This window comes from Cordyceps fumosorosea (genome assembly GCF_001636725.1).
Source record: "Cordyceps fumosorosea ARSEF 2679 chromosome Unknown scaffold_11, whole genome shotgun sequence".
In the NCBI taxonomy this organism is placed as follows: domain Eukaryota; kingdom Fungi; phylum Ascomycota; class Sordariomycetes; order Hypocreales; family Cordycipitaceae; genus Cordyceps; species Cordyceps fumosorosea.
The window spans coordinates 529723-551166 of record NW_017387311.1 but is presented as its reverse complement, the minus strand read 5'-3'; the positions used below and the strand labels follow the sequence as shown (position 1 = coordinate 551166).

Genomic DNA, 21444 nt, shown 5'->3' with positions numbered 1-21444 from the left:
CGTCGTACTCCCTTACTTGCGTTGCCCTCTTCAGTTTATTATTAGCATCCACCTTTATTTGTTATTTACTAATGCAGATGTTTCCATTCCCGCCACGGTTATCTTTACATCTTCTTGCGCCCATTTAAGTTAGGCACCAATCGGCTCTGGTAGCTCTAGCTCCTCTTCTTGCACGTGGCAACGCACACGCTTGTCCCCGCCACACGACAACACCGTCACTTCCGCTGGCAGCTATCACCTTGTGTTTGCCTCTCGGAGTCTTGTACGACATCTATTCGAATTCTGCCGCTCTAACTATATCTGCCGGCCTTGGCGTACATGATCATTCAATTCCCCATGTAGTCTAACGGTACTCTCATCTACGAGAGCCATCTCCACGCCTACTTTGAAACACCAACAGTCGCCCCACTCTCCACCCAAGCACCAGCTGTGACACAACTTCAGCCTCACGCCCTCATCAACGACAAGTCTGATGCCAAGGCTGTACAGATTGACAGTGCTGGTATTAAAAAAAAAGGACTTAGAACAAAACTCGCTATCTAGATACCTCTCTATCAATTTTTTGAATTATCTATATACAAAGCGTGTGCCTCTTAGCATACCATGTTCATGATACGCAGGCCGTAATCCAGCTCCGTGCCTACGTTCTTCGACGAAGCCGCGAGGTCCTTAAGCACCACATCGCGCCACCAGGCATACCAATCCGCAACCTCGCAGAGGTTGACTTCTTCGAGAGCCAACCACTCCTGAAGCTTGCGATGCCACATGGGAAAGACGTGTTGGGCCAGCACCTCGGCGAGGATGCTGTCGCCCAGCACCTGACGCCAGCGGAGCGCGCCGGACAACGCGGGCAAGTAGGGCGCCTGGTCGGCAGGATCGACGCGAAAGTGGCGCTGGAGGTGCTTGCCCATCGCGGGCAGCACGTGGGCGACGAGGAGAGGCTGCCACTGGGCCCCGAGCACCGCCTCCCACTGCGTCAGCCCGGGCACGACCCCGTGGGCGTAGTCCCACGCGTCGATGAGGTGCCGGAACTTGCGCCGCACGTCCGACACCAGGCCGGTACCGCGCGGGTCCAGGTGGTAGGCCGGCAGGTGCGGCAGCCACGGGAAAAGCCACATGTGCGGCAGGTGGTGGCTCTGCTTCTTCATGCGTGGGTTCCAATCCGACAGCGTCGTGTCGAGCTTGCGCGCAATGCCATCGACGGCTTGCGCGCGCACAAAGGGCGGGAGAAGCTCGTCCCAGCTCTCCATAACTTCTAGCAGCGGGCCGGGGGTGAAGGCGTCCCAGCTGCGAACGGCAGCGAGCACCTGTGGCAGCCAGCTTTTGTACATGAGCGTCTCGTAAGCTGTCGTTGCTTTCTTATGTTTCCGATACACGCCTTGGCCGTCGTGAAACGTCTCGCCATTTCTGCTTACGGCAACATTTCGCTGAGTGGCTCCCATGACGATGCCTCTCAGTCTTTTAAGCTCCGTTGTAAACTTCCCAGGCTCAGTCAAAGGATCCCAGTTTTTGAAGAAGGGATGTATGGCGGCAACAACAATATCCGCCACTTCAGGCACAGCGGAGCCAAGATCTTCCACCTCGTCGAGAGCTGCCATTACTTCCTCAAACGTCGTTGCTGTTGTAATTCGGCCAATTACCAATGTCGAAAACGCTTTTAATCGTGCGAAATCAACACGGAGCTCCTCAACTTCCCTTTCCCTCTCGGCAAGTTCCAGATCAATCCATTTCTTGCGCTCCTCAAGGCTTCTCCACTCTTCGGTAAAGGCCGTCAAATCTGCCTGGGCTCGTTTCACCAGCTTTCTGGATTCGATTACCTCTTTAGACTCGGCTACTCCAGAGGTCGGTGTCATTATTCCGCTCGTCGATGTTAACATCCGGCTTCCAGGGCCGGTCATGTCGAGGATCGGTGCGAAAGCTTCAGGGATATGCATGCCCGGGGCTGCTGAACGAATTTGCTCAGCAGTGAGATATTTCGTCTTTTGGCGCCTGGGTGTGCTTCCGCCACTGCTGGTTGCTGTTGTAAGACCTTTTCTCCGCGCCTTGGCCCGGGATTTCCGTTTTTTCTTTTCCTCATCTGAGTCAACGATCATCTCTCCTCGCATTTCCGCCTGCCGCTTTTCTTCCCGTTTTTCTTGCACCGATTTCTCTTGTACAGCTCCCAGTCCAACGCCCTGTGGTCGAAGATTCGCTTCTATGATGACATTTCGACCTTGTCCTTCTTTGCCAAGACCCTTGCCCTCGATGTATCCCATTTTGGCCATCATCCGCGCACCAAATGATTTAGCATTAACTTTCCCTTTAGCCTTTGGACCGAAAGCGCTTGGTTGTGGTTTATTTGGTGGTGGCGTCGGGCTGGCTTTGGCTTGTGGTTCTTTTAAAACAGGTTCGGCGGCGGAGGACGGAACAAACCCAACTCCCAACACGCCGCCACCTCGAAAACTCGTCACGAAACTCGGCCGGTCGGCTTTTTCTTCTTCTTCCTCTTCTTCTTCTTCCTCTTCTTCTTCTCCATTCTGAATGCCTTCACGAGCCATGTTCGATAGCCGCTGCTGGGCAAATCCTAAGCCGACTCCAGCCGATGCCTCATCGTCGCTTTCGTCGTCGTCGTCGTCGTCGTCGACTTCTACCGCGTTTCCCAAAACTGGTCGAGCGTCCTCGAAGTAGTCGTCGTCGTTGCTCTTCCCGGCGTCGGGCTTATCCGTCGCCGTTGTGACAAAGCTCACAGCCTTATTGCGCAGTGTCTTCCGCTTCCATTTTGATGATGGGCCGCCATCGTCACTGTCGGAGCCGAAAATACCAAGCGCGGCGCGCTCCTTGTTGTTGCCTCCAAGACGCCGTCTCTTTCGTGGATTGAAATCACCAAAGTCGTCATGTTCTTCGCCGGGTAGAAGGCGCTCATCATCTGAATCTGAATCAGAGGAGGAGTAGTGTTGAGCGGCCGCTTTGGATATGCGAGAGGGGTCAAAATATGACCTTGAAGAGTTCGCCATGGCTATGACAGGTCATAAACCCAAGTTTCAGTTTGTTATGGCTTGATCTCACTCCATCAGCAAAAGTATGAGGCTTTGGGACACATTGCGACAGATAGGCGACAAATGCGACAGACTGATGGCTAGCTTGAGGCTGACGATAATTTTAGGCAGCTCTCTTATCAGCACGTGACTCTTTGGTGTCGCGCGACCCTTTCGGCCTTGAGCTTTTTCTCACCCCGCCCTGAATGACAACTACAAAGGGCACTAGCAGAGGGGCCGAGGAGGCAACAGGTACAACTGTACACCGCCATGAGGACAACCTAAACACGGCAGATTTCAAGCACGGATTTCATAAGATTCTTGTTTCAACAAGCTTGGCTATAATTCGATGATATTGGCCATATCACTCAAATACTTTACTCGTATCGATTCCACTCTGGTTGCTAGGAGTCGAGGTGCATGAGGGGCTCTTCTTGCACCCGTTACCCCGGTAATCCTTAGCCAGGTACCCAACGCCACCTGTAAACAACTGCTCTGGTGCCTTTTTGGCAGAATCTGTGTTGGGCATCGACGCCTGGTGACAGTCGGGTACTGCTAAATTACTGTAAAATCGAAAAATAAATGATAAAAATGTACAAAGAAAAATTAAAATTTAGAAGATGCTGCATTACACCTCTATTTATGCCATGACCTCATAATATGCTGGCGGGCATGATAGCTGCTGTGCACCAAGAAGAACCTACATACCTCTATGTACGTACATACGTATTAGGTAACCCAGTTATACGCGACAATGGTCAATCAGGTGACGGCGCTTGTTGTCCCATTTGGTCATTTACCCTCGCATTCCGCTTACATCTCCCTCACTACGCAAGCGCAAACTTAATCAGGCTTTAATTTGTCTATTCCCTTACATTCTCCTTAGTTTTCGTTGCAACGTGTCTTGAGACTGCGCAAATCTTTGGTTTGCGGAAGCGTTCCCTGTCGTTTATTTTTTCTGTTCCTCGCTACTGCCTTTGGCCCTGTGTTCCACCCAGGGGTCCTTGACGACCTACAAAGCTACTCCTACATCCAACATTGCTTGCGTGGAAAGAGCTGTTTCCCTACCACCAGCGCACAACGCTTTCTTTGTAATCCATCTTGCCTCCCCTTGAAGCAATAATCTACCTCGTCAAACGCGGTATAGCGACTTGCGTCGTTAAGGTATGCCTTGCCGTCCTTCCTCAACTGGCACTTTGGAAACTCCGTTCTCTACGCGCCTCACCCCTGCGTTAGGTCGCCATGAAAAAGCTCAGACATCTAATCATCAAATTAGGAAGCACACCTGATCGCCATTCAACGCCTAGATCTCGCCGAGTATCTCGGAAATTTGCCGACAGCTGCCTTACGACCACCTCTCCAGCCTTCAAAATGGCCGAAGAGGAGGATTATAGCTCCATCCCGCTGCCCGATCGCTTCACTCATAAGGTAAATACACATCAACTTCAGCTTGCCTACTTAGCCCGAGATGGGCCTATCATTGACGCGTCCCCGTGCAGGTGTGGAAAGTTCGAAAAGGAGCCTACGAAGAAGCTGCCAAACAATTCGCCCTTACTCCCGACGAGTCCGATCCTTTTTTCCGTCCGTTCCTGAGTGATGTCGGCCTCTGGAAGTCCGCAGTACTAGACGCCAATGTCGTTTCACAGCAAGAGGGCGTAATTGCCCTCTGTGCCTTTCTCAAATACGCGGGACGAGACGCCGGCCTCCGGACACGCAACCACACAGTTAGTCCGATTGTCGAAAAGTGTCTTTCAAGCTCGAGAGCTGCGACCAAACAGAACGCGATCGAGGCTCTCCTTCTCCATGTTGAACTGGATGTCGCTGGTCCAGTAATTGAGGACATCTTGCCTGGACTTGGTCACAAGACCCCAAAGAATGTTGCTGCGACCCTTAACGCCCTGACTCAGATTGTTCACAACTATGGTTGCAAAATCGTTGATCCAAAGCCCATACTCAAGGCACTACCGAAAGCTTTTGGTGCTGCAGACAAAAACGTGCGAGCCGAGGCTACAAATCTTACTGTCGAGTTGTATAGATGGCTGCGTGAAGCCATGAAGCCTCTCTTTTGGGGAGAGTTGAAGCCTACACAACAAAGCGATCTCGAAGCCCAGTTTGAAAAGGTCAAAGCGGAACCTCCACCTAAGCAAGAGCGTCTTCTGCGCTCTCAGCAAGAAATTGTTGAGGCCGCACCTGAGGCTGGTGGTGACGGGTACGACGAAGGTGGTGATGAGCAAGAAGGTGGTGAAGAAATGGATGCCTTTTCCTTGGCGGAACCTATCGATATCAGCAAGAAGATTGCCCCCAACTTTACAGATCTTCTAGCTTCCTCAAAGTGGAAAGACCGTAAAGAGGCTGTTGACGGTCTATACGAAGCCCTCAATGTTCCTCGCATCAAGGAGACCGACTTTGGAGAAGTCAATCGAGGTCTCGCAAAATGCATGAAGGATGCCAATGTTGCTGTTGTTACACAAGCTGCACTTTGCATTGAACTTCTAGCCAAGGGACTCCGGCAAGGGTATGCCAAATATCGTGCCGTCGTCATGCAGCCGATCATGGAGCGCCTCAAGGAGAAGAAACAGACTGTTTCTGATGCTTTAGGGGCCGCTCTCGACGCTGTGTTTGCTTCTTCTAGCTTTTCCGACTGTATGGAAGACATCACGACTGCTCTTGGTAACAAGAATCCTCAAGTCAAAGAAGGTACCATGAAATTCCTCATCAGGTGCTTGTGTACAACTCGAGACGTACCGACCAAACCCGAAATTTCTGCTGTTTGTGAGTCTGGAAAGAAGCTTCTTGCTGAGTCAACTCCTGTCTTGCGCGATGGTGGTGCCGAGATTCTCGGCACCGTCATGAAGATTATCGGAGAGCGAGCCATGACACCCCTCATTGAGGGATTAGATGACATTCGAAAGACGAAGGTGAAGGAATTCTTCGCTAGCGCACAAGTCAAGGCAAAGGAAAAGCCAAAACCCGCGCCTGCACCAAAGGCTGCGCCAGCCGGAGCCAAAAAGGTGGCTGGAGGCAAACGCCCAGTCGCAAAGAAAACCGCCCCAACTATGCCCGCTACAGAGCCACCAGCTATGCCGGCCCAGGCCCCTCCAAAGCCTGTAGGCCCTGGAAGCAAGCTAGGCATGCCCAAATCGTCTGGCCTTGGCGGCCTGAAGGCGCCTCAAAAGCGAACGTTGGCAGCGCCAGGCACAGCATCACCTCGCAGACCAGCAGCAGGCCCCCCCATCATGCCTTCTGATGATGAACCTGTCGCAGCGCCGCCCCAGCCCCGCATTGGAGCATCACGCGGTCTGGCCGGACGCTCGCTCGCCAAGCCGGCTGCTGCACCATCTATGCCTCCGCCAGACTCGCCTCCCCCTATGACTGGTTTCAGCGCCGTTGAGCGCGCTGAGCTCGAAGAGCTTCGAGCAGCCAACGAGAGACTCACACGACAGGTGGATGACATGAGGCAAGAGAGGAGCAAGTTCCTGTCTGAGATTCAGGAGCTGAAGAACCAAAACGCCGGTCTAATAGAAGACCACACTCGCGATGTCCTCAGCATCAAGGCCAAAGAAACACAGCTCGTCCGAGCCCGGAGTGATGCTGAGGCCACGGAAGGTGTCAACGACAGGCTAAGGCGTGAGCTTGAGCGGCTGAAAAGGGCATTGAGCAAAGCTGAGACGATTGGCGCAGGCTCTGGTGCCATCAGCCCCGCCATTACTTCCCCTACTCGTGATGATGTTGGCATTTTCCATGACTCCAGCTCAGTCTCTGGCGGTTACAATAGGGCAAGCTTCGCCAGCGCCATGTCAGAAGAAAAGGAAAATGGCGAAATGGTGTACCCCAGAAGCAAGCTCAGTCCTGAACTTCGCTATGGCAGCGTAACATCTTCCGGGCGGGGCTCACCAGCCCGAGGCTACCGCACATCTCACCCCCCTAGAGAGGAAGGCATCGATTCTGCGGTTCCCCCAAGGAGAGAACGACCTGTGTCATCTCTTCCTCAACCCGCTGGCGGCGGTGAGAGTTGGCGCCGGGCTGCTGAGGTAACAAGTCAGTTGAAAGCCCGCATTGAGCAGATGAAGGTATGGCTGAAAACCTCTCTACTAAACATGTTCCCAGCGCTAATATAGGGTTTATATAGGCTAAGCAAGGTTTCGCTCGCCCATGAGCGGTACAGAATAGGCACTAATTTATGGATGATGAAACTGCGGCGTTGCCGATGCAAAGGGACTAGACGGCGACAAGGCTACGTATGTGGCGATTGTTTCTTTTGGATGCATTTCAAGGCGTTGGACGCATCATACCCCCTATCGTTCTTGTGCAAAAGTTTTGCACTTTGTGGAAAATGTGTATTGCTTCATTGATCCGGCTCCGTGTTTCCTTTACTCTATAGCAGAGTAAGAAACCTTGATCTGTGGCGCGTGGTGAGGCTGCCTGCATTTGATACCTGAATGTTTTGTATCTGCTTTTTCTCGGTTGAATATTCGGATAGATGAGCTACAACGTCTTTAATGCATGATTTCATGGATTTCAACAAAAGTACGAGTGACCAAGATGCAGCTTCCCAAATCGGGTTCCTGAACTGGATCGTCGCAATAGGGTAATTACATTGAATACCCAAAGATGAAACAAAAGACCAAGTGAGTTTACACGACCCATGCTTCATTGTATTGTGGTTCGTTATATCAAGCCATGACTGCGCATGCTTCGTCATAACAATCTTCCCAGCCCGTTTTCCTAGATGCCCAAAACCTGCGTAGCTTGCTCAGGCACAGCGTCGGGCCGTAATACGCGTCGCGGTGCGTGGAGATTCGGTGCAGCGTCTGCGCGACAAACTCGCGCTCCGGCGCGTCCCCCTCGCCGCTGAGCGTGACGCCGACCACCGCGAGCGGCCAGGCGAGGCTGGTGGGACGCTGGGGGATCAGGGGCAGGATCTCGCGCATGAGCGCAAGGATATCGTGGCGAAGCGCCTCTATACTAGGCGCCGCCGCCGCCGCCGTCGCCGCCGCCGCGACGGGCAGCTCCGCAGCTTCTTCTTCGTCGCGAAGGGCTCCCGCTTCCTCCTCGGACGCCGCAGCGTAGTTTCCGGTCTCCGGCCCCGACGACTCGGGCGACGGCAGGCTAGAGGACTTTTCCACGCCCTCCGCCGCCTTCTCCTCCGCGGCAAGGACAGCCGCGGGGCCCAGGGGCGGGAGGGTGAGCAGGCCGTAGAGCAGGACGGCCTGTTGGAAGAGGCGGCACAGCAGGCGGGCCTCGGGCTTGTCGGGCACGCCGTAGGGCTCCTCCCAGTCGTCGACGGAGAACTCGGCGATGTGGCGGTAGACTTGGCGGGCGGCGGGGCGGACGAAGGTGGTGACGGGGGCGCCGTGGGCGACGAGGGCGCGCAGGCGGTTGATGCGGACGAGGTCAGCGAAGACGTGGCTGGAACAGGGCACGTCGCTGTATAGGGAAAAGGTGAAGACGTGGTGGATCTCCTCGGACGTGAGGTCATCGAAGATGGTGAGCATGCGCGCGGCGGGCGTGGTGGTGCTCGTGAGGACGTGAAGCCTGCATGTCCGTGGTGGTTAGCTGTCTTGTCCAGTGCTGTCCGTCTTGGGTGTATATCCATACATGTAAACGTATTGGAATTGGTAGTCGAAGCTCTTCAGAACCTTGGACAGTCTCTTGTAGCCGCCTCGCATCTTGTATAAGGCACCGTACCCGTGGAGGTGGGCCTGCCAGCTGCTTCCCAATAACGTGAGCTGGTAGTAGAGTCAGAATGTTTGGTCGCTGTTTATGATGACACCGCGGTTGAATCGGAATGCTAGGTAAACTTACATCGATACTCAACATATCCACTATTCTTACAAAGACGGAGTCGTTGACGGCGCCGTCGGAGCTAGACAGTCTTTCGTTGATTATGGCGAGCAGGGCAACCATGGACGCGTGGAACGCTGTCCACAGGTACTGGTCGTATGGCATATGCTCTGGACTTCGAAGAGTCCCTCTCTTCTTGGCGGCGTCCGCTATTCGATTGCTAAAGATAAATGTGATAAAGCTGGTTTTGCAGCCAAGGTTACCTGCTGTGGGCATGAAAGCAGCCGTGTTGTCATCCAGCTGGTTTGCATTGAGACTTGGGAAAATAGTTCGATAATCTGCGGCAAGGTTGGGATGTATTAGCGACGCACTGTGTGATGTCGGGTGGACAGGGGTGAACAGACAATAGTGTAAAGCTTCCATAAGATCCCAGTCCGGGGGTACGAGATCGTCTTGGCCCAAGACAACGGCGAAGTGTACCCTGGCGCCCGGAAGGTAGACCGCCTGCGCGTCGTCGTTCGCGCCGGCCCGCGGCTCAGTCGTGGTGCGAGATGTAGGCGCCGCGCTCTGCTTCGCCGGCTTCTTGGGCGGGTTTTTATACCCGTCACACATGCGCCCCGACGTCATGCACCGATTACACATTGGCTTGGCCTCGTCACACTTGACGCGACGGATCCTGGTCAAAGTTCATACAAGTGTCAGCGTGTGTCGGTGCCAGCCCTCCCGGATGTGCAGGCCCTGGGCCCGGGTGGGACGGACCGGGGGGCGTGAAAGTGAGACATACCGGCAGGTGATGCAGCCGGTCCGGGTCTTGGTGGCCCATCGCTTCTGCCGCGGTGGACTGGTACCGTCATTCTCCGTGGGCGGCGATGCTATGACTGCAGGTACTGTTGCCGACGATGACGACAACGAGGAAGGTGATGTCGAGGGGGAGGGCTTCTCATCGCTGTCGCGAGACTCCCGGGCGTTGACCCGGGTGGTGAGCGGGGTGCGACGTCGCGACTCCGGGTCGTGGGCGGGGGCGGCCATGACAGGCAAACAACACGGCACTGAATGACTCTGTTTTTTGCGCCGGCAAAAAAAATCCGCAAAATCGAAGCCTGACAGCGTAGCTATGCAGGCGGGTACCCGGGGGAGTAAGCCTGCCTATGGATCTATGCAGGTTCGTTTGCCGTTTGTCGATGCTGATGCCGTCGGTTAGGGCCGCCGCCACGGGGTTGTTCCTGGTGACCCTTGGCTGCCGGCCGGCATGTGATTGGCTACATCGTTCTTGCGGCAGTTGGCTGTTAGGTAACGAAAGAGGAGGCTACAGTACACTTTAGAGAATATATTGAGACCGTAGAATCTTCATGGACAGTCAGTTTGGTAAGACTATATTGGTCCCAGAGATCTCGTCGCAAGTATGCACTTTTGGGTTTACACCGTTGTTTGCTGTGCTGGGATAGGTGTACTCCGATTCGTAACGGAGTAGTCGTTACAGCGTGCCCAGCCTGTTTTTGAGAACCAACAGACAAGTATCGTAATTGACATAAATTTCCCTGTGTAGCTCTGCTTCCATCCTACATCGCTGACTCTTATTTTTATATTTAATTTAAGTTTTCTTTTTCCTCTTCTCCATAAATCCAACTTTTTTTCATGTTCAAGCAGCTGGCCGTTGCGTCCCCGCATCTTGAAGAATGGCTTTTAAACAGCTAAATACCCAACCTATACCAGCCCAATAATGATGGACTGACCTAATCAAGGCTTGGAAAAATCAAAGGAACGCCTAAACCATCTCACACTATACTCATCAAAGCATATCATGCTAGTTGCCCGTGTCTTTTCCTCTTCACGGCTTTCGACGGGTAGTTACCCTATACAAACGCGACTGCACGTGACCTCACTAGCCTCACTAGCCACACCAGCCATACCAGCCACAGAGAGCACTCATCGTGGTGGCCTCCCAACGCCCAACCTCGAGCAAGAAACGGGTAAACTTGTAGGATTGTGTTCAGGAACAAAGCAGTTATTAACGGGGAAGCTAAAAAGACACCTGTTCCCTATTTATGCACTTTCTTATTGGGCTTTAATTAGTACACTAGTTAGAGGTTACTTAATTAATAGTGCCAACTAGACCACGGGTAGGCTGCCTCTGAAACCCGGTTGCAGGCCCCGATTGCTGCCCTGCTTTGGTGCCCGAGTTAGCACGGTTAGTGCCTCCCATCACACACGTCATTATCATTGCCAGCTTCTAGCCCGACCTTGCTCTCTCCTCTCCGCCACAGCTGTCCCATTCATTTTCTCTGCTGCATATCCTGTACAGCTTGCATCGGCGTGCTTCCACAATTCGCGCTGACTTCTGTGCAAGTTACACCGTCTTTCCTTCATCTCTCTATATTTATCCCGATACTTTCTGTACGTTGCATTGCTAAACTTTTCTTGGCCAGTCTGAGTGGCTAACATCTGTTGGCATAATCTAGCCCCTCCATCAACGCTTGACGACATCGCGACAGCATCCATTGCCTCTACTCCTGATGACGACACAAATGTTTTAGACACCGTCGCATACCGCAGTCAAATGTCGGCGTCCTAGTTACCTCTACCCTATCCAGACCGAACAATAAAACCTACCAACAACCGCCAGCTCCCCAGCCTGGGTTACGGCTAACCCTGAGCCGCCATGTTGGAAGGGCTTGTTGCCGGCCTGCTGAACCGCTTCCTGGGCATGTACGTCAAGAATTTTGACCCCACACAGCTCAAGGTCGGTATTTGGTCCGGCGATGTCAAGCTGCGCAACCTCGAGCTGCGCCGTGAGGCCCTTGACCAGCTCAAGCTCCCCATCAACGTCGTGCACGGCCACCTCGGCGAACTGACACTCGTCATACCCTGGTCCAATATCCGCGGCGCTCCCGTCAAGGTCTTCATAGAAGATGTCTACCTGCTCGCCAGCCCTAAGGAGGAGGCCGAGTACGATGAGGACGAGGAGGAAAGCCGCCGTCAGCGCGTCAAGATGGAGAAGCTCGACAGCGCTGAATTGCTCAAAGAACGAAACCGTGAGGGCATGAGTGCAGAGGAACAACAGAAGAACCAGAGTTTTACGCAAAGCCTGGTAACCAAGATTGTTGACAATCTTCAAGTCACGGTCAAAAATATCCATGTTCGATACGAGGATTCAATTTCTGCGCCAGGCCATCCGTTCGCCTTGGGACTCACTCTCGAGGAGTTCAGTGCTATCAGCACCGATGGCCAATGGAAGCCGACATTCATCCAGGACTCGTCTCATGTTACCCATAAACTTGCTACCCTCGGCGCTCTTGCTGTGTACTGGAACACTGATACCAGCTTATATGCCGACCAAGACCTAGACAGCATTCCTCGCGAGCAAGTGCTGGCGCAATTTCGAAAAATGGTCGGCAAATCAGAAGCAGTATATGGAAACCACCAATACATCCTACGACCCGTCAATGGACAAGCCAAAATCGAACTCGATAAGAGCGGCGATGTGCGAATCCCGAAGTTCAAAGCAAATCTACTTTTCGAAGAAATTGGGTTGGTATTGGACGACGACCAATATCGCGATGCACTCATGATGGTAGACCTGTTCCATTATTTCATCCGCCATCAAGAATATAAGGCGCTCAAGCCCAAGGGCATGACTGTCAAGCAAGACCCTCGAGCATGGTTTCGATTCGCTGGTAATGCCGTTATGGGAAAGATTCACGAGCGAAATCGCAAATGGTCTTGGGACTACTTCAAAGAACGCCGTGATGATCGAATACGTTACATCGAGCTGTTCAAGAAGCAGAAACAGCAGCAGCAACTCACACCCGAAGAAAACGAAGACCTGTCGAAGCTGGAATGGAAACTCGATTACGAAGATTTGCGCTTTTGGCGATCGCTGGCGCGAAATCAGCTCAAGAAGGAAGATGCTGCGGCTCTTAAGCGGCCTCAACAACAGGAGCAGACCGGCTGGCTTGCCTGGATGTGGGGATCAAAGCCCGAGGGGAATATCCAAGAAAATGAAGAAAACACGCAAATGACGGAAGAGCAGCGAAAGGAGCTTTACGACATGATTGATTGGGACGAGAAGACGGTGATCGCTGAATCTGTTGACCTGCCTAGGGAAGCTATCAAACTCTGTCTGGAGGCTTCCCTTAGCACGGGTAGCTTCACGCTCAAGAAAAATGCGAATAACAGGCCCATTGATCTCCTCAGTCTTCACTTCGATGTGTTCAAGGCAAAGGCTTTGCAAAGAACCGATTCGACGCTGCTCAATGTCAGCCTAGGAGGCTTGCGAGTTAATGATGGTACAACTGCTAATAGCTTATACCCCGAGATTGTTCGCGTCAAAGATGCGCCATCCACAGAACGGCGAAAGAGAATGTCTCTTCTCGAACTCGAAGCCTCGAAAGACGAGCCCTTCTTCTCATTCGAAGTAGAAAAGAACCCCCTCGAAAGAGAGGGTGACATTGCCATTGTGGGAAAGCTGAAACCGCTCGAAATTGTCTGGAACCCGAACGTTGTTGTTGGAATCGTCGATTTCTTCAGACCGCCGGAGCGACACCTTGAGTCAATCACTGCTCTTATGGAATCCGCTGGTGCTACGGTGGAGGGCCTCAGAGAGCAAACACGAGCCGGTCTCGAATTTGCTCTTGAAGAGCACAAGACAATCAACGCCCAACTTGATTTGCAAGCACCGTTGATCATCGTGCCCGTTAGCATTACTACCCATGACTCGACTTGCCTCATTGTCGATGCCGGTCATATTCATGTCAACAGTGAACTGGTTGAGAAGAGCACCATCAAGGAGATACAGTCAAAGCAAAAGCAATCTTATAACGACGAAGACTTCAAACGCCTGGAGTCCGCAATGTACGACAGATTTCTCGTCAAACTTACGTCGACGCAAGTTCTCATTGGCCCATCCGTCAAAGAGACCAAGCAGCACCTCGCAGAAAGCGGATCTCAATTCCATGTTGTTGAGCAAATCAATGTTGATTTTGTGGTGGCTACATCAATCATACCCAAGGCACCCAACTTGACCAAGCTGAAAGTATCTGGCCACCTGCCCCTCCTACATGTGATGGTGTCGGACTCGAAATATAAAAACCTAATGCGAATCATCGACGTCGCGATACCGAAATTGGGCGACGAAGTACCCCAGCCTGAACAAGTCCGCGCGTCACGCCCGCGGGCTATCAGCTCCGTGTCCAACAAATCCCGCCGAAAAACCGTACGAGAGCGCCGCCTCTCATCGACCCTTGATGTTCTACAGCCGCATACTGCGGTTGTACTGGGAGATATAGATGACGAGGATGACGACAATTTTCAGGATGCCTCGGATGGTACGGCCAATCAGCACTTGAAAATTCAGCAGCGAATCTTCCAATTTGACTTCAAAGTCGACACTCTCAAGGGATCCCTGTTTCGAAGTGACCCTAAGAGAAGGAATCCGGACACTCTGCTTGTGGAACTCGTGGCTGAGCGATTTGACTTGACGTTCTACACCCGGCAGTACGACATGGCTGCCGAGGTATCTCTGGGTGCGGTGACTGTGGACGACTTCGTGGACAATCCCTCCGAAGAATTCAAGTCGATAGTCTCGTCCGGAGACAGCGAAGATCTACAGGCGGGTCGCAGTCTGGTCAATGTCAAATTCATGAAAGTCAAGAAGGAGTCGCCAGAATTTATGCCCGTGTATGAAGGAATCGAGACCAACATTACAACATCGGTGTCAACCATCAACTTGATCGTAACAAGAAAGACGCTGCTCACCCTTTTGGATTTCATCTTGATAACATTCACAAATCCTGATGAAGAATCGGAAGCCCAGCAGATCACCCCACCCGACTCAGAAACAAGCTCGTCGGACGGAGAAGAGCAGCTAACAGAGGCCAACAAAAATGCCGCTGCTGGCTCCATCCGCGTCAAAGTTGACCTCAAGAGTATTCGACTTATCTTGAATAACGACGGGATCCGACTCGCGACGCTCTCCTTTAATAAGGCGGACGTTGGGATCTTCCTCCGCGGAAAGACGATGCGCATATCTGCCAAACTCGGTGACTTGCAACTGCTCGACGACGTCAACCAGGGAGTCTCTGAGGATTCGAATCTTCGCAAGCTGGTAACCATTCAAGGGGATGACTTAGCCGACTTTAGATACGAGACTTTCGATCCTTCGAATGTCAAGGCTTACCCAGGTTATGATAGCTCCATCTTTCTGAGAGCTGGTTCTGTCAAGATCAATTTCCTCGAGGAGCCTTTCAGGAAAATTATTGACTTTCTTGTCAAGTTTGGCAAAATGCAGGCTCTTTACAATGCCGCTCGCCAAGCAGCCATGAATCGTGCCAACCAGATTCAACAAAGTCCCAGCAAGATCCACTTCGATGTGGTGGTCAACACTCCTATCGTCGTTTTCCCCAGAGTGGTTCTTCCTGGTGAAGCCAAGAGGGACGTCATCACGGCCTATCTTGGCGAGATTTATGCCCAGAACAAGTTTGCGCCTATCGATGACAGCGCAAACGCAGGTGTCGCTATGAAGATATCTGCAGGTATCCGAAACATAAGGCTCACCTCGGAATTCAACTATTCTGATGAAAGGGTCGAAGAATTGGAGATGATCGACCAAGTCGACCTCGGGTTCAATATTACCCATGCAGAACATAAGCCCGGTGTCAAACGCCCTGACACAGAAGTTGAAGGCTCAGTTTCTGACATTAAGCTCCGACTTACGCAATATCAGCTCCGGTCTTTGATGGAGATATCTAGATCTGTCCCAGCCGCCTTTTCTGGGGAAGGCGATGATGCAGAGGAGGAGGCTGCAAGGATGGTCGACCAAGGTACTCTTCAGCGCGCCAAGAACGCGCCACCAACTGAGGTTGTCGACTCGGACCAACCACTCGTGGATTTATCACCTGAGCTCTCATCCATTGAGAATGCCTGGACGTCTCTCGATCTTGTGTTCAGAGTCAACACCATCGGGCTAGAACTGGTTTTGGCTGCGGAAGCAGACGAGCCCTTGGGCGATTTGTCTGCGTCAAGCCTGTCCCGCTTCTCTCTCGACGAAACAAAAGTCAAGACACGAATGCTTTCCGACGGATCGCTCGAAGCAGAGCTCCTTATACAGTCATTCTCCATCTTCGATACTCGTCCGCGCGAGTCCAACAAGTTCCGCCGCATCATGACATCAAACAGTAAAGAAGCACAGCAGCTGATGGCAAGTGTTACCATGTCGGGTGGCAGAGAGAGGAATCTTATCGCGATTGCAACTATTGATAGTCCTAGGGTGATTTTCGCCCTGGACTATCTCTTTGCAATCCAGAAATTTGCTGCCGAAGGCTTGATGGTTGATGAATCGAGCGCCATGGATGATGAGAGTGTTGGAGACACCATTGATGGCTCTGACAGGGAATCCACGCAACTCACCCGGACGGCCTCACAGTCGCAAGTGTCTACATCAATTGCGTCTAGACAGTCAGGCGAAATGGAGCGAAGCACCTCTGCAGTGGAAGCCAAGAAGCCAACCATAAACATAGCCTTCCGTGTCAATCTGGTGGATGCACAGGTCATTCTAATTGCCAATCCAGTCACCTCTAGCTCTGAAGCAATCGTCCTTAGCATCAGACAGGTTCTTTTGTCGAAGCAGCATGCTCTTACTTTCCATGTTTCGCAGATCGGCATGTTTCTTTGCCGCATGGATAAGTTCGAGACGTCAAGATTGCGAATCATCGACGACTTCTCCATTCAACTGAATATGGACAGCTCTCAAGTGGAGCTGACAAATATTCACTTGCAAATCGAGCCCCTCATCTTGCGTCTATCGCTACGCGATATCCTGCTTGTGCTTCAAATTATTGGCAAGGCAGGTGAGCTGTCAGGCACTGACACAAAAGAGCCGGAAGAGACTGCCGCTGAGCAGAAAGCTCGCAGGCTCCGTAAGGCGGGCCTGAGCCAGAGAGCGTCTAGCGGCCGTACCTCTACGATGGTCAAGACTAAAGCTACAAAAACGACGGCGCCGAAGACCAGTAAAGCGGTACAGACAGTGAGCAGAGGTGTGACGAGACGCGAAGAGCTCTCTGCGACTGTTGAAGGAGTTCGAATTGTTCTGATCGGTGACTTGCATGAGCTCCCTATCCTTGATATCGGTATCAAAGACTTCACCGCCACGGCGGAGAACTGGTCTTCAAGCCTCAAAGCCGAAGCCGCCATTGGCATGTACTCCAATGTCTACAACTTCTCGAAATCTAGCTGGGAGCCGCTTCTGGAACCCTGGCAGGTTGGCCTTGGTGTTGCACGTAATCCCAAACCGGGACTGTTATCCATCGACGTCACCTCCACGAAGACATTCGACATTACGGTGACCACCGCAACAATTGCTCTTGCATCCAAATCATTTGATTTCTTAACAACAGAGCAAGATGTTCTTGGAAAACCTCGCGGAACGGAAGCACCATACAAGATTCGGAACTATACCGGCTTCGGTGTCTCTCTTGAGTCAAAGAGCCCAATCAGTGAAGAACCGATAACTTTGCGCTTGGATGATGGCCAAGAAGGCCCATGGAGTTTCGAGCACTGGGAGAAAATGCGCGAGAACCTCTTGACCGAAGCGAATCAAAACAACGCCGTTATCCAGCTTGAAAACAGCGGATTTGATCCTGTGAAAAACGTGCTCCTGAACAGAGAAGGCGAGTTCCTGTATGGGCTTCGACCGAAAACCAATGGCGTACTCCACAGGCTCTGTGTTGAGGTGACTCTCGGCGATGACAACGTCAAATATGTGACATTGCGCTCTCCTTTGGTCGTAGAAAATGCGACACAAATTCCTGTCGAGCTCGGCGTTTATGATCCGCGAGAAGGACACCTCCTGAAGATTGAGAAGATTGCACCAGGCGAGTCGCGACCTGTCCCAGTCGGCGCAGTATATGAGAAATCGGCACTCGTTCGACCTGATGGTGGATTCGGATATCAATGGAGCACAGACAAATTATGGTGGCGCGATTTGCTGGACCGACCGACGAAGCAACTTGTTTGCAAGGGTGGTAACGGAGACCCTTTCTACTTCCAAGTTCACGCAGAGTTCAGCAAATCTAACCCGATGACACGAGCATATCCCTACATGAGGATCAAGTTGTCGGCCCCCGTTACCATTGAGAACCTGCTGCCATACGACTTCAAATACAGGATCTACGACAAGAATACAAAGAGGGACTGGTCCAATTTCTTGCGCAAAGGAGGTGTTAGCCCAGTTCATGTTGTTGAGCTGTCACATCTGCTGCTTCTGAGTATCGACATGCAGGATACAGTCTTCAAAGCAAGCGACTTCTCCATCATCAACCCAGGAAGGAGCGCCGACTTCCGCAAGGAGACCAAGCTTGTGGTTAAGGATGAGCAAGGCCTACCACTCAATCTCAGCCTGCATTACTTCAAGATCCCCAAGAGCGGTGGCGCTTTCAAAGTCAGCATCTACAGCCCATACGTGGTCCTAAACAAATCCGGATTGGATATGAACATCAAGGCCAAGAGTCTTTTGCAAAATGCCCGAACCGCAGCCGGACAGTCCGCACTAGTCAACCGCTATGATGACGAAAATGCCAAGGCACTGCCATTCATGTTCTCCTACGGCAGCAGCGAAGATAACCGCAATCGTGCGCTGCTTAAATTCGGAGACTCAGAATGGAGCAAACCGCAGAGTTTCGACGCTATTGGAAGTAACTCTGAAGTGATCCTGAATTCCGCGACCAAGAACAAGGAAATTCACATTGGTATAACTGTCAATTCCGGCGAGGGCAAATACAAGATGACCAGAGTAGTGACGCTCGCGCCACGGTTCGTGCTCGAAAACAAACTTGGCGAAGAAGTCTACGTTCGCGAGTCAAGCTCGCCCGGATTCCTGACTCTTGCACAAGGAGCTCTTCGACCCTTGCACTTCATGCAGAAGGGCTCCGTTAAGCAGCTCAGTCTATGCTACGCCGGCGTCGATAGTCACTGGACCGCGCCGTTCAACATCGCCGACATTGGTACGACACACATCAAGATTGCCAAGCCCGGTCAGCGTCAACGTCTCATCCGCGCCGAGGTCTTGATGGAAGATGCTACTGTATTCATCCAACTAAGCATGGAAACGAAGAACTGGCCCTTTTCCGTGCGCAACGAAAGCGACACTGAGTTTACATTCTACCAAGCTAACCCGACTGTCGAGGAGGACGATGACGAGGATAGAAGTGGCTGGAAACCAATTCGCTACAGGCTTCCGCCGCGAAGCATCATGCCCTATGCATGGGACTTCCCCGCCGCGAAATTCCGCGAACTTGTCATTGCGGCGGGTGGCAAGGAACGTCACGTCAAGTTGGCCGAGATTGGCAACCAGATTCCCATGAAATTTATCGGATCCACTGGGCAGCAAAAGATCATCGACATCAATGTGGCGGCAGATGGACCGACGCAAACACTGATCCTCAGTAACTTCCGCACTAGCCAGAGTGTGTACAAGCCGAAGGCTTTGTCGCGGACCAATACTGCAACGGATGGCTTTGAAGTAAAGGATCAGGATACCGGGGAGACATTCCATGCTCAACTCAAATTGTCCGGCATCGGTGTGTCTCTAATCAACTCTCAGCTGAAAGAGCTGGCCTACGTTAGTCTGAAGGACGTCCAACTTCGCTACAGCGACTCTCCTGTTATTCAAACTATTGCTTTGGAAGTTAAGTGGATGCAAATCGACAACCAACTGTATGGCGGCATCTTCCCCATGGTTCTGTACCCAAGTGTGGTGCAGAAGAAGGCGAATGAGGTTGATGCCCACCCGTCGCTGCATGCTATGGTTAGTAGAGTCAAGGATGACTCCTACGGTGTCACATATATCAAGTATGCCTCTGTCTTGTTGCAGCAGATGACCCTTGAGCTGGACGAAGATTTCATATTTGCTCTCCTCGACTTTTCAAACGTCAAAGGCGCAAGCTGGACGACGGTTGATGAAGAAGGCAAACTTTGCGACGACAGTCTGGACATTCCCGAGCCGCGCCAGATGCAGTCGGGGCAGGACATCTACTTTGAGGTTCTCAATATCCAGCCAATGCAAGTTGATCTCAGCTTCATGCGCACGGAACGCGTCAATGCGGAAGATAAGACTTCAACGCGAAACCCGCTCATGTTTTTTCTGAACGTCTTGACCATGGCGCTTGGCAACGTCAATGATGCACCGATTCGATTCAATGCCCTGATGTTGGATAATGTGCGTGTCACACCGCAAGTTCTGATACAAAACATCTCCAACCACTATAGTCAAGAAGTCATGTATCAGATCCACAAGATTCTCGGTTCGGCCGATTTCTTGGGTAACCCGGTCGGCCTGTTCAACAATATTTCGTCGGGCGTCACTGACATCTTCTACGAACCTTACCAAGGCCTTATTCTATCTGACAAACCCGAAGAATTTGGATTCGGTATTGGCAGAGGCGCTGCATCATTCGCGAAGAAGACTGTGTTTGGGTTCAGTGACAGCTTCTCGAAGTTCACTGGCAGTCTAGGCAAAGGTCTGGCGGCCGCATCGCTAGACAAGCAGTTTCAAGACCGCCGACGCATCACGCGTGCAAGAAACAGGCCCAAGCATGCACTCTATGGCGTTACCGCGGGTGCAAACAGCTTGATCACGAGTGTTGCGTCTGGTTTTGACGGCCTGGCCCGCAAGCCACTAGAGGGCGCAGAGCAAGAAGGCGCCGTGGGCTTCCTCAAGGGCGTCGGCAAGGGCGTACTTGGTCTTGCGACGAAACCGGCTGTTGGTGTCTTGGACATGGCGAGCAATCTCAGTGAAGGCATTCGCAATACCACGACGGTCTTTGACGGAACAGAGCTGGACCGCACGCGCTTCCCGCGCTTCATTTCCAACGACGGCATTGTGCGCCCGTTCAATGCCCGCGAAGCAATGGGGCAGTACTGGCTCAAGCAAGTCGACAATGGCAAGTACTTTGACGAGCAGTACATTGGCCACCTCGAGCTGCCGCGCGAAGACATGGTGGTGATGGTGACGTATGCGCGCATCTTACTTATCCGCTCGAAGCGCCTTACGAGAGAGTGGGACTGTCCGCTCAACGACATCCAGACCATTGCCAAGGAGCGAACCGGCGTCAGCCTGATCCTGCGAGGCGGCGCTAACGGGCCGTTTATCCCGGTTGGAGGCGGTAGCGAGAGGAACTTCTTATACAAGATGGTGGGCGTTGCAGTGGAGGAGTTTAATCGTCGGTTTAGAGGAGGCGAGTAACCGTTCTGCAACTACTACTGTGAAAGGATGAAGCCGGAGTGATGAAGGAGTGTGGTTCAACCAATAGGAAACAATGTGCATTGGTTCTTGGTGGGAGTTTGATACTGGCTGTTCCCTTTGTTCTGTTTGGTTTTATTTTTCTCTTTTGCTTATTCTGCATGAGAGCAAAGTTCTTACGATGAATGATTTGGCGCGAAAACGGCATCTTTTACAATAGAAAGTTATGCATGTAAAATTTACAATGCATCTTCATCTAAACTCGGCTCTGATATGCGGGAGCTCGCGTTGGCTTACACGACCTAGCAGGATTGAAGAGGGGTTCATGCATGACAACTGGCTCCAACAAGAATCCACTTGGAGGGAATATTGCTTCGGTCAGCACCCATTTAAAGAGGAGAGTTATGCATGAAA

The 21444-nt window shown here is 52.2% G+C and overlaps 4 protein-coding genes across 4 annotated transcripts; 2 read left to right on the top strand and 2 right to left on the bottom strand.

Annotated features, from left to right (window-relative positions):
* Positions 1–593: 593 nt before the first annotated feature.
* On the bottom strand, positions 594–2993 carry ISF_04974 (G-patch domain-containing protein; the record flags this gene model as incomplete). The annotated part of the gene is made up of 1 exon (XM_018848579.1): positions 594–2993. The coding sequence occupies one exon, from the start codon at positions 2991–2993 to the stop codon at positions 594–596; it is 2400 nt and encodes a 799-aa protein (XP_018704305.1).
* Positions 2994–4385: 1392 nt separating this feature from the next.
* ISF_04973 (Armadillo-like helical) lies at positions 4386–7170 on the top strand (the record flags this gene model as incomplete). Its single annotated transcript, XM_018848578.1, has 3 exons — positions 4386–4442; positions 4514–7084; positions 7144–7170. The coding sequence occupies 3 exons, from the start codon at positions 4386–4388 to the stop codon at positions 7168–7170; spliced, it is 2655 nt and encodes an 884-aa protein (XP_018704304.1).
* A 517-nt stretch (positions 7171–7687) lies between these two features.
* On the bottom strand, positions 7688–9827 carry ISF_04972 (Zn(2)-C6 fungal-type DNA-binding domain protein; the record flags this gene model as incomplete). Its single annotated transcript, XM_018848577.1, has 4 exons — positions 7688–8549; positions 8613–8743; positions 8820–9474; positions 9583–9827. 4 exons carry the CDS (start codon positions 9825–9827, stop codon positions 7688–7690), a joined length of 1893 nt encoding a protein of 630 aa, XP_018704303.1.
* A 1630-nt stretch (positions 9828–11457) lies between these two features.
* On the top strand, positions 11458–21033 carry ISF_04971 (vacuolar protein sorting-associated protein vps13; the record flags this gene model as incomplete). The annotated part of the gene is made up of 1 exon (XM_018848576.1): positions 11458–21033. The coding sequence occupies one exon, from the start codon at positions 11458–11460 to the stop codon at positions 21031–21033; it is 9576 nt and encodes a 3191-aa protein (XP_018704302.1).
* Positions 21034–21444: the final 411 nt, after the last annotated feature.